At 44.2% G+C, this 12,467-nt stretch overlaps 1 protein-coding gene across 3 annotated transcripts in view; it reads right to left on the bottom strand.

The window, feature by feature from the left end:
- The window catches only part of nphp1 (nephronophthisis 1), a 155,886-nt gene that overhangs the window by 59,627 nt on the left and 83,792 nt on the right, over positions 1-12,467 (bottom strand). For all 3 annotated transcript variants that reach the window (XM_070885764.1, XM_070885763.1, XM_070885761.1), the window contains exons 9-11: positions 8,482-8,566; positions 6,785-6,879; positions 4,245-4,373 (exon numbers count right to left, since the gene is read on the bottom strand). In XM_070885764.1, coding sequence (XP_070741865.1) covers positions 4,245-4,373; positions 6,785-6,879; positions 8,482-8,566 — 309 coding nt within the window. The remainder of the gene's footprint in view (positions 1-4,244; positions 4,374-6,784; positions 6,880-8,481; positions 8,567-12,467) is intronic.

The following is a 12,467-nucleotide window of genomic DNA, read 5'->3' as shown; positions in this document are numbered from 1 at the left end:
GCAATGAGGTTATTTTAAAGGCCTCTATCAAATCTTCCTAAAGTCTAGGCTTTTCTAGAGTAAAAAAACCCAGCTCTCTAATCATATTGTTTAGATAGCTAAAGGTATTTAAGGTATCAATCTAGCAGCTTTCCTCAACTTTTTCCATGGCCTCTATTACCCGCCATTGAAGGGACCAAAACTGAACACAGTATACTGGTTGAGGCCAAACTAAGGTTTTGTACAAGAACCGTATAGTGCTTTTTGTCTTGTATTGGATCATTCTAGCAATATATCAGAGTACACTGTTTGCTTTTGCAATAGCCTCGCAGTCGTGAGCCTTTGGAGATTCATTTTCTATAGCACCTAGGTCTTTTTCCTGCTCATACACATGCTAAGCCTTAGCCCCTACCCACGTGCATAACACTACATTTATCTATATTAAATAACATCTGCCAGACACGGGCTCATTCCCCCATCACATCTCAATCTAACTTTCCTCATCTAAGGTCCTAACACTCACACAAATCTTTGTATCATCTGTAAACTTGGAGCCAGTTCCCTTAAGCCTCACACAGATCATTAAGATTAATGCACAGGACATTAGCATGTAGGACATGAAAACAGAAAATGTTGGAAAAACATAGCACGGCGGAGACCAGGATTTCAGATGCTGCTGGACCTGTTGTGTGATTCCAATATTTTCTGTTTTTACTTCAAATTTTCAGTACTTGCAGCTTTTCTCTTTATCTCTACTTTAAGACATGGTTAGTTTCTCTTTGTATACATACTTTGCCTCTATTTTCTACCAATCACACTGAAACCTAAAATTAAGGTCATGAATTGCTCAGCAGTCAAGATTAGTTCTATTAACATATTGTTTACTTTTCACAGCTAAAATAAACCTAAATTGTTTTAAATTAAAAAAATTTTTTTAAATCACTTCAGCTCAGCTGTTTCTCACTTACCTCCCATTCTTTTTATGCTAAACTTTTACTTTACTTCTTATTACTAAGTCCCAGTCATTGGGCTGGCGTCTCTATGGACACCACGGAGAGGCGGTAATGATTTCCGGCTGGGCGGCCAACTTCCAGCGCCCTGCCTGAGCAGTGCTGCCCAGGAATATCCAGCCAGTGTGCAACGCCCCCGGTTGAGACAGGGTGGTGAAATCTGTTTCGAACGGCAGTCAGAGTTGTCCCGGTGACGGTGAGGGAAGGAATTACTGCATTACGTGTGATTTTTTTTTTGCGATTTATCTTTATGTAGGGTGACCAAGGTATTAGGAATGTTGTTTAACATAGAAACATAGAAACATAGAAAGTAGGTGCAGGAGTAGGCCATTCGAGTCTACACCACCATTCAATACGATCATGGCTGATCATTCACCTCAGTACCCCTTTCCTGCTTTCTCATCATACCCCCTGATCCCTTTAGCCGTAAGGGCCATATCCAACTCCCTCTTGAATATATCTAACGAACTGGCATCAACAACTTTCTGCGGTAGAGGATTCCACAGGTTAACAACTCTCTGAGTGAAGAAGTTTCTCCTCATCTCGTAGCGATTTTTTTCCCTCTAGGGAAGCCTCTCTTATTGCGCTTCAAAGCCTGCTCATTCACAATGGATTTTCAGTTGCTCAGCCGGCCTAGCACCCTAAAAGAGATGTGGAACGCCTCCCTTAGCGTTCCGCTCCCCACTCAGGGCCCAGCAGCTGAATGTTGTGGCTGCAGACGCAATCCATTTTCTGGCGCAAACTTTAGCACCCTGCCTCCATTATCGCCCGAAAAAGCCTCCAACCAAATATCCAGCCAGTATCTTTAAACTTCCAGATATAAAAAAACATTACCATACCCATTTTCCTCCACCCCCTCCCCCCAATCTTAACAGGCGGGAACAATATCCAAAATAGTAGTCGCCGGTTGGCTAACTAATTAATGTTTCAACTAATCAAGGCTAGAAACTCCCAAGACTGGTTATAGGAGCAGAAAATGAATCTTTGACAGGAATTTCAAGGATGAAACATTCAAGTGTTAGACCTTCACAAGTTATCTTGTCTGAATTGACAGTAGGTTGAGAGCATCTACATTAGTGAGCTCCTCAAAAATTTCAAGCCTGTTAGTTAGACATGATTTACCTTTTACAGATCCTTGCTGGCTCTCTCTGATCAGTTCATATTTGTCCAAAGTGTAATAACAGATTATAATAACTTCCCCACAACAGACGTTAGACTACTAGGTCTATATTTATCTTTTCCACCCTTCTTAAATACTGAAGTGACATTGATAATTTTCCAGTCCAATGGAACAAATCCTGAATCGAGAGTGTTTTGGAAGATCATGGCTAAATCATCTACAATTTTATCATTTACTTATTTTAATAGCCTAGGGTGAAAACCATCAAGTTGTGGGTTCAAGTTCCACTCAGAGACTTGAGAACAAAAATCTAGGCTGACACTCCAGTGCAGTAATGAGGGAATGCTGCACACCCTACTGTTGGAGGCGTCATCTTTCGAATAAAACCATAAACCAACGTAAAAGGTCCTACAGCATTATTTCAAAGAACAAGGGAGTTCTCCCTGATGCCCTGGCCAATACTTATCCCTCAACCAATATCACTAAAACATATTAGCTGGTCATTAATCACATTACTGCTTGTGGGAGCTTGCTGTGCGCAATGTTCCCGACAACACAACAGTGCTGTCACTTAAAAAAAGTACTTAATTGACTGTAAAGCACTTTGGGACACCTTGCACTCATGAAAGATACTGTACAAATGCAAGTCTTTCTTTCAACGGGCTCCATTACAGACATATGATCCTTGCTACCCACTTGTCCTCTTTACACTCTACGCAGATGACACTTTGGGCCCAAGTTTCCATATGATTTGCGCCTGATTTTTAGGAGCAACTGGTGGAGAACGGACTATCTTAGAAATCGCAATTCTCCACATTTTTTTTTCTGCAGTTCTAGTGAGTTTAGAACAGTTCTACTTTGGAACAGAATTTTTTCTTCAAAAGGGGGCGTGTCCGGCCACTGACGCCTGATTTCAAAGCTTCCACAGTGAAAACGTACTCCAAACTAAAGTAGAATGGAGCAAGTGAAGATTTTTGTAGAACTGAAAAAACCTGTTCTACACATTAAAAAATCAGGCGCAGGTTACAAATTAGGCGTCCAAAACGAGGTGGGGGGGAGGGGGGGAAGAGAAGTCATTAAATTCTACAATCAATCCTTATTTATACTTCTACAAATATTATACAAATAAATCCAACCTGAATAAACATTTATAAGCAAAGAAAAGATTAAATAAACCATCTTCCTACCTGTGTGAAAGTGCTTCAGCCATCGTTCGTTCCCGTGGGGGGTGGGGAAGGAAACCGCCGTTTGTTGCCGCGGAGGGGAGGGAGGGGAAGGAGACAGCGGTTTGTTGCCGCGGAGGGGAGGGAGGGGAAGGAGACAGCGGTTTGTTGCCGCCGCGGAGGGGAGGGAGGGGAAGGAGACAGCGGTTTGTTGCCGTGGAGAGGAGGGAGGGGAAGGAGACAGCGGTTTGTTGCCGGCGTGGAGGGGAGGGAGGGGAAGCAGACAGCGGTTTGTTGCCATGGAGGGGAGGGAGGGGAAGGAGACAGCGGTTTGTTGCCGGCGTGGAGGGGAGGGAGGGGAAGGAGACAGCGGTTTGTTGCCATGGAGGGGAGGGAGGGGAAGGAGACAGCGGTTTGTTGCCATAGAGGGGAGGGAGGGGGAGGAAACTGCCGTTTGTTGCCGTGGAGGGTGGGGAGGGGAAGGAGACAGTGAGAAGGGTAGCCTCAGTGCTGATGTGCTGATGGCAATGTGCTTTTATTAAAAAATGTTCAAAAATTAAACAGCTACAAAGAACTACAAAAATGGCCGAGTGCCAATGTTTCCTTCACACTGAGCATGTGCGAACGCTCCAACGTGCTCGCGCAGGGTTGCCGGCAGGAAAAAAACTAATTTAAATATTACCCACCCCCTACCACTTACAAAATCGGCGCGAGTGTAGGCTCCGCCCCCCTGGGCGCCGCGCCAAACAGACAAGGAGCTGCAAAGCGCTCAAGAATAGCGCGTTTTTTTTCCGGCGCCATTTTAGGCGCGAAAAACGGCCGCTCAGCTTGTAGGGGCGCCCGTTTTTTATCCTGTGGAAACTTGGGCCCTTTGTGTCCAGATGGTACAGACAAGAATCTGCCCCTTAGAATCAGAGAATCTGCCCCTTAGAATCAGTTACAAATGAAGAACTTAATCAGTAGGTGACTTACCCGTTGGCCATCAAAAAGACAGAACCGAACATGCCTGCTGAGCACCTGCACAGCAGGCCCAGGCAGAGGAATCATTCGACAGCTCCACAATGTAAACATGTGTGTTAAATGTGTCTTCCTTGGGCGGACCTGCAGATATCAAAATAAATTAAATGATAACCTCATATGGATAAAAGATACATAAATGTTTATTACCTGTATTTCCTTCCTCGCCTGAAAGCTGGGTTATGGTTCTGTGGATACCAGATGCACTCTGGTACCTTGCCCAAGTGAACTTTCTTCTCATGTGAACATAGACAGTAAGTTGTGGCATGCAATTTGAGCATGAAAGGCATCATTTGCCCTTGGATGAGATATTAAACCAAAGCTGTTCTGGTTAGGGGTAAATATTAATGGCACTACTGGAAGAAGTGTTGCGGCCAACAATACTCCCTCACCAAAACAACCCAAAAATAAGCCAAAAGTACTTATCATTTATCTTATTGCTGTTTGTGGGGTCTTGCAGGCACAGCCTGGTTACCATGTTTGCCTACATTACAACAATCCCAGGAAGGAGTCTTCAGGACATTAATCCGCCCCCCAATTTTGATAAGATCTCCCAGGCACTCTGGACCATCAGATCAGCCATGATCTTATTGAATGGCAGAACAAGCTCGAGGGGCCAAATAACCTACTCCTGCTCCTATTTCTTATGTCCTTATGACCTACAGCAGCCACTTGGCCCTGTGCAGGTTGCCAACGTAGCAGATCCCAGAATCAGGACATCCCTTGCTCAATGGAAAAGCACCCTGGGATGGCAATGAACTGGGAAACCCAATTACCAGAAAGTGCACTGAAATCACATCCCACTAGCAGGGCACCAGAGTTAGACACGATCCCCGGTGAGAGCGAAAAATAGAAAGAATGCCACAGGAGATACAACCAATCCTGGGATATCTGGCTCATCTGGTTTATTGTACGTACTAGGACCATTTTGAAAATAAGGACACCTGCAAATAAAGGACACCTGAAGCAAGTTCCTTAGATTACCCTAATTTACAGGTTTCACTGTTCTATCAAAACAAAGAGACACAATACAAGAATATTGTAACAAAGCATTGAATGGTAAAAGGTTATTCAGCCCATCTAGCCCATTCCTGCTTTAAACTATGTGGAACCCATTCTAATCTGAACTTTTATTCAATTCAAAATCAGCTGAAAGGTTGGCCTAACTTCAAAATCTGGATTTTCACTACTGGTCTCTTTTTAAGTTTGAAATCAAAGCACAGAATATAAAAGAAGTCACACTGCAATTAGTTTAATTTATATCAAAACTACAAATTCCAGTCTCATTCCTACCCATAACATTCAGAACACTGAAGGAGAGCAATGCAGATTATGAGGCCTTTATGATAGGTGTCTCTAAAATTATTAAAGGATGGGACAGGGTAGATAGAAACAAGACCATTTACAGTAGTTGAGTGGTCAAGAACAAGAACAATAAATGCAAAAGATTTATAACAGAGGGCAGGGGAAACTTCTATGCACAGGGAGTCATGAGGATGTAAAATTCACTTCCAGAGTTAGCGATTGAGGCAAAAACTATTGAGCTGGATTTTCCCAGGTCCCACCCGCATGGTACGGGGGGGACCCGGGAGACAGCGGGAAACCTGAAATTCGTGTTTCGCGGCACTCTGCAGCGTGCATGCGACGGAAAGGGCGGGTTCCTCACCTGGAAGTCAGCCTGACTGACAGGCCGGCATCCAGTTGTGCAGGGAACACGGATAAGGAGACCACAGGACAAGCACTGGGTCCAGGGTGGTGGTGGTGGGGGCGGGGCTTCCGATCCCTGACCCTGGAGCCAAGTCGCAATCCGGTGGGAAGGGGGGGGGGTGACCGATCCCGTTGGGGGGGGGGGGGGGGGGGGGGCGAATCCCCAAACCCAGGGAGGGGCAGGCTGCTGGTGGGAGAGCTTGGGGGGCCTGGGAAGAATCATTCCTGCTCCTTTCGGCCCACAAGGATTGCTCCCGAGGCTGAGGCTGCCTCGTTGCACCCGAGCCCTGGGACCCCAGCTACCAGCAGCTAATCCTGGAAAATCAGACGAAAGTAGAGGCTTCAGGCCTCATTCTAATATTTAAATTGCCAACCCACCTCCTGGCAGCAGGTTGGCAGCCCACCACCCCGCCCTCTCCCCCCCAATCCCAACCGTCCCTCCTGAGTGAAAGATGAAAGTGGGCAGGTTGGGGTCGGGTTTTACATTTGTACAACTTTCACTTTCCCCCACGTCTCCAACCCACCCGTTCATACCTCTGAAAATTCAGGCCTATGTCAACATTGAAGACTAGATTGGATATGTGGATGAAGGAAAGTGGTTAAAGATATATGGAAACAGGGTGGGTAAATGTGATTAGAACTGTTTGCTCGCCTAGGGGGTATATGCCAACATGGACTGGTTGGGTCAAATGGCCTGTTTCCATGTTGTAACTTCTATGTATTTCTAAATAACATTCCATATGGTCATGGCATACAAATGAATGATAACCAAAATATGTTTTACTCACGCCACCATGCACTTGGTCCCAGTGAAGGTCTTTAAACGATAACTTGGACTGGGTTAACGTAGGCTGCAAATAGTAGCTCATGTGGAATTCATTTCCTGTGGGGAAAAATGCAGAAGAAGACCATTTGCATGATTATTTGAATAGTCGTGGGGGTAACTAGTAGAGGTATCAGACAATATTCCCTCCAAGCTGCACACGTGTACGGCCACAGTAATCTGCAAGGTCCCATGCAAGCCCCTCACACACTTTTACATTGGAAATACCCTGCATACGCAGAAATTTAAAGGGACTGTGCATTGAAAGAAACACGCCGCACAGAACAATGTGCAGCTTACAGGGAGCATTGTATCCCATGTTTGATATCAATCAGCCTACACGATACCAAACCTGGACCAAAATCACTACTGAAATTTAAAAAAAACATGATGGAAAACTCAGCAGACTAATGCCACATATCTCCAAGTAGCTGGTTCAAGGGTGGTTGTAAACTGGGAGTAGGTCAACCAGTGAGACCTGGAGGGTAAGATAATCGAGGGGAAATTTCCAAAAAATAAAGCACTCATCGGTTCGAGATAGAATCTGCCATTACTCTGCGAATGTCTAAACAGTGATCACACTGAAAAGTGGAGGCTTTTGAACTAGAGGCTTTGCTCTCAAGGCAAAGACCAAAACTCACCATGCCGTTGCTGGAACCCTTTCGCGCAACTCGTCACCCCTAGGCTCAACTGCTCCATTAGTCTCCTTGCCTCCTTCCCATCCTCCACCCTCCATAAGTTACAATTATTCGAAATTACCACCATTTGTGTTCTGCTCTGCACTAAATTTCACTCGCCCATGGTTCTCTCACCCAACAAATTTAAAGCATTTGTCCTCTCTTCCCATGGTTTGGCTGCACCAAGAAAAATGTTGGCTGCCAATCACTATCTAGAAACCCCTTCCGGAAGTGCAGGTGTACGTGTGTCAGGTGTAAACAGGATTAAGTTTGGCTGTGATTTTTTGTGTCTTATACTCCTGTGAATCACTTTGAGACATTTTATTACGTTAAAGGCAAGTTGTTGTTGTTGTGATGCCTTCCAACAATTACGAACGCTAATTCGGGACTTGGATCTTAAATACGGTTACTTGCACAAGATGCTAGAAAGCTACTGATGCTTTTAGTACCTCAGCAAGTGTCAGTGCTTTCAAGGGTGGAAAAGAAATTGAAAACAAAAGCCTAAACAAAATCAGAATAAAGAATTCCTTTAAAATTAGTGCTATTTCATTTGGCATGCCAAAAAATGATACTGCTGCAATAAAAGACCTCCTTTTTGTTTATGGATGCAAACCGGCTTTACAATCACCCACTTAAAAATCCAGGAAACCTACTCGGCCTCTGTCAATACTTTTCTGTAACTAGCCATTCTGATGTGTGCCAAATTAGCAAATGAGGACTCCTCCTCTGACTTCGCTCTATCCCCGAGAAGAAGTTTCTCACATAGATTTGACACCTTCTCTAATAACACAGTCCAGATCAGGAACTCACCATGCAGCTAATATTACTGTTGCAAACATACCTCTAAGACGCAGACCAGTTTGTGTACTAATGTGTGGCCTCCACTGGGATTCATTTTACATAAACACACACTATAAATCAGCATAATCTATTGTACATGGATTACAGTTAATATCACACAAGAGTACAAGCTAAGCTTTCATACCTTCTGCCAACAGCTGTGCAAGAGTAGATGCTCTGAATCCTTCTGGAATGGCTCCCATTGTCATTAGAACATCTGTGGCATTAAGCTGAAGATCAAGTAAAAGATTCCAGGTTAAAGCTGTTCATTACAAATTGAAGTAGATATCAGTTAAATGGGACACCAAATCTAGCTGTTCTTCCTTGAAGAGAGATATGGGATCTGTCACGTCCATGTGAACAGGAATATGGAAGCTGGGTTTAATATTTCATCTGAAAGATGCAGCTTCCAACAATGCAACACCCCCCAAGTACTACAACAACAATTTGCATTTATATACCGCCTTTAACATAGTAAAGACATCCCAAGGCGTGTGATCAAGAACTAAAATAGATTATGGGCTCCAGTGTAATACAGTCTACTCTTAGTCAGTTGTTTATTTTAAATTAGCTAACAATCCAATTTTTCAGCATTAAATTCGTACTTTGCTGTGATATTTAAATTGTTTTATTTATATTATTGGAAAATTCAAATTTTTGTCACAAAATAATTTTGAGTTCTCAGGAGTAGACAATAGATAGGCAGATTGCAATATAATGATTAGGTAAAGCATAAGTAACTGATTAATTTATCATCATATGCAGCTAACACATGGCATAGGGGTTAATAGGTTCACAGAATCATATAAATTTACAGCATGTGCAGAATGGGCGTTATTTTTCATAGAATCATAGAAGTTTGCAGCACGGAAGGAGGCCATTTCAGCCCATCGTGTCCATGCCGGCCAACAAGAGGCTAGCCAGCCTAATCCCACTTTCCAGCTCTAGGTCCGTAACCCTGTAGGTTACGGCACTTCAGGTGCACATCCAAGTACTTTTTAAATGTGGTGAGGGTTTCTGCCTCTACCACCCTTTCAGGCAGTGAGTTCCAGACCCCCACCACCCTCGGGTGAAGAAATTTTCCCTCAAATCCCCTCTAAACCTTAGACCAATTACTTTAAATTTATGCCCCCTGGTTGTTGACCCCTCTGCTAAGGGAAATAGGCCCTTTCTATCCACTATGTCTAACCCCCTCATAATTTTATACACCTCAATGAGGTCTCCCCTCAGCCTCTTCTGTTCCAAGGAAAACAAACCCAGCCTATCTAATCTGTCCTCATAGCTAAGATTCTCCACTCCTGGCAACAACCTCGTAATTCTCCTCTGTACTCTCTCCAGTGCATTCACATCCTTCCTGACCAGAACTGCCGCAGTACTCCAGCTGTGGCCTAACTAGTGTTTTATACAGTTCAAGCATAATCCCCCTGCTCTTGTATTCTATGCCTCGGCTAATAAAGGCATGCATTCCGTATGCCTTATCTACCTGGCCTGCTACTTTCAGAGATCTGTGGACATGCACTCCAAGGTTCCTTTGTTCCTCTACATTTCTTAGTATCCTACCATTTAATGTGTATTCCCTTTCCTTGTTAGCCCTCCCCAAATGCATTACCTCACACTTCTCCGGATTAAATTCCATTTGCCACTGTTCTGCCCACCTGACCAGTTTTTTGATATCTTGCTGCAGTCTACAGCTTTCTTCTTCATTATCAACCACACAGCCGATTTTAGTATCATCTGCAAACTTCTTAATCATACCCTCTCTATTCAAGTCTAGATCATTGATGTATACCACAAAAAGGGACCTAGTAATGAGCCCTGCAGAACCCTACTGAAAACAGCCTTCCAGTCACAAAAACATCCATCAACCATTACCCTCTGCTTCCTGCCTTTGAGCCAATTTTGGATCCAACTTGCCACTTTGCCCTGAATCCCATGGGCTTTTACTTTTGTGACCAGTCTGTCATGTGGGACCTTATCAAAAGCCTTGCTGAAATCCATATACACTACATCAAACCCTCATCGACCCTCCTTGTTACCTCCTCAAAAAATTTAATCAAGTTAGTCAGACATAATCTTCCCTTAACAAATCCATGCTGACTGTCTTTGATTAATCCGTTTCTTTCTAAATTAAGATTTATTGTGTTCTTCAGAATTTTTTCCAATAATTTTCCCACCACCGAGGTGAGGCTGACTGTCCTGTAATTACTCGGTCTATCCCTTTCTCCCTTCTTAAACAAAGATACCACATTAGCAGTCCTCCAGCACCAGACCTGGAGCCAGAAAGGATCGGAAAATGATGCAGTCTCCATTCAGTTCCCGATCTGGAATGCACTGATCAGAGAGTTACTCAGTAGAAGCTGTAGCTTTTACATGTATGGGAGAAGTAAGGGATGGAGAGCAAGAAAAAAAAACGAAGCGAAAAATACATTTTCTGGACTGGTTTCGGATGTCAATTAGAATAGCGATCAGGTGAAGAAGCTTTATTCAGCGTTTAAAATTACAAGTTATTCGTTTCTCTATAGAACAGCAGCCAATTTGCTGTTAGTGGAGACAGCAAATATTGTACAAATCCACTGCAGTCTGTATAATAACAATGTTTAGAATGAAATGTGCAGTTTTAAAGAGAAGTGTTTACATGAAGACTTCAGCTTTGAAACTGTTCTTAAACACCATTATTATCAAAAACAAGGCAGATTTACATGTCCACTATTAGCTTTGTTATTCCTGCCTGGCCACCGTACGCATTACAGCTACAACAACTTGCATTTATATAGTGCCTTTAAAAGTAGGACAACATCCACTTCCCAAGGTGCCTCAAAAAGGCACAATCAGACAAACTTAGATGCCAAGTCAAAAAAAGAGAGGGGTAACCAAATTTTTTGTCAAAGAGGTGGGTTTTAAGAAGGGTCTTAAAGGAGTAATGGGAGGTATAGGGGTTTAGGGGTGGAATTCTAGAGTTTGATACCTAGGCGGCTGAAGGTTTGGCTGCCAGGGGTGCGGCAAAGCGAGCGGGAAATGCAGAAGACACCAGAGTAGGAGGAATGGAGAGTTCGAGAAGAGAGGGGGCAGGTTGCAGGGCTGGAGTAGTTTACAGATAAAAAGAGAGGCAAGGCCACAAAGAAATGTATTCATAAGGATGAGAATTTAAAATGAGGCCTTGGCAGACTGGGAGTCAAAGTAAGCCAATGACGACAGACATGGTGTGGGATCAGATAAGGTACATTATATGGGTAATTTTGAACAGCTCCACTCCCTGCATAACTCTCACTTGGCAGGAATGCAGGTTGCAGGATCAGCCCTAAAATGTTACAGCCATATCTCCGACTTGCGCTCCTATCTAGCAAGGGTCCAAGCCAAGGACAACCCTCACATAAATTGGGCTGAATTTTCGCCACTATTCTGCGCTGTTTTTTTGGCATCCGCTGTTTTTTTTTTGGAACAGACTAAAATCTGCAAGTTTCGCCAAAGGTTCTGCACCATCCTAAACTACTACTGGCCGATTTTTATAGTTCCGATTTTTTGACATGACTGGGGGTGCCGGCTGCCGGCAGCGCCATTTCTGGCCATTTAAACACGTTTGGCCAACTAGAATTTTTTGAAAAACGGCCAAGTGCAGCGTCCTGAAAAACCTTACCTAAACTTAAGAAAATCGGCGCAGAGAAGAGAAAGTCAGCGCAGAGAAGATGCCATTGTTTTAGCGGAACTGAGTTAGGTTTTGGAGGGAGGGAAGACACAGAACTGGGGGCTGGGGCCTTTTGGCCCAGGATAGAAATGGCACCAGCACTGGGGGGGGGGGGGGGCATTCGGCCAGGGATAGCAGCGGCATTGAGGGCAGGGCCATTCAGCCCGGGATAGCAGCAGCACTGGCACTGGGGGGCCATTTGATCCGAGATAGCAGCGGCATGGGCACTGGGGGTGGGGGAGCATTTGGCCCGGGATAGCAGCGGCACCGGGGCTCTACAATGGCTTTTGTCTTGCTGCATCTTGTATGTTTCACTATGCAGCATCAGCCCTTCAGAGTGTCCCTTGTTACCTTGGCAACCTCAGTTTTTCGGCGCAGACCTTCAGCTCCACCCAGAGCTTAAGGACAATTTGCACCGCTCCAAAATGAAAGTTTACTCCGGCGAAACT

This window comes from Pristiophorus japonicus, chromosome 7, assembly GCF_044704955.1.
Source record: "Pristiophorus japonicus isolate sPriJap1 chromosome 7, sPriJap1.hap1, whole genome shotgun sequence".
In the NCBI taxonomy this organism is placed as follows: Eukaryota; Metazoa; Chordata; class Chondrichthyes; family Pristiophoridae; genus Pristiophorus; species Pristiophorus japonicus.
Note: the sequence above shows the minus strand (reverse complement) of the source record. Positions and strands in the feature narration are given on the sequence as shown.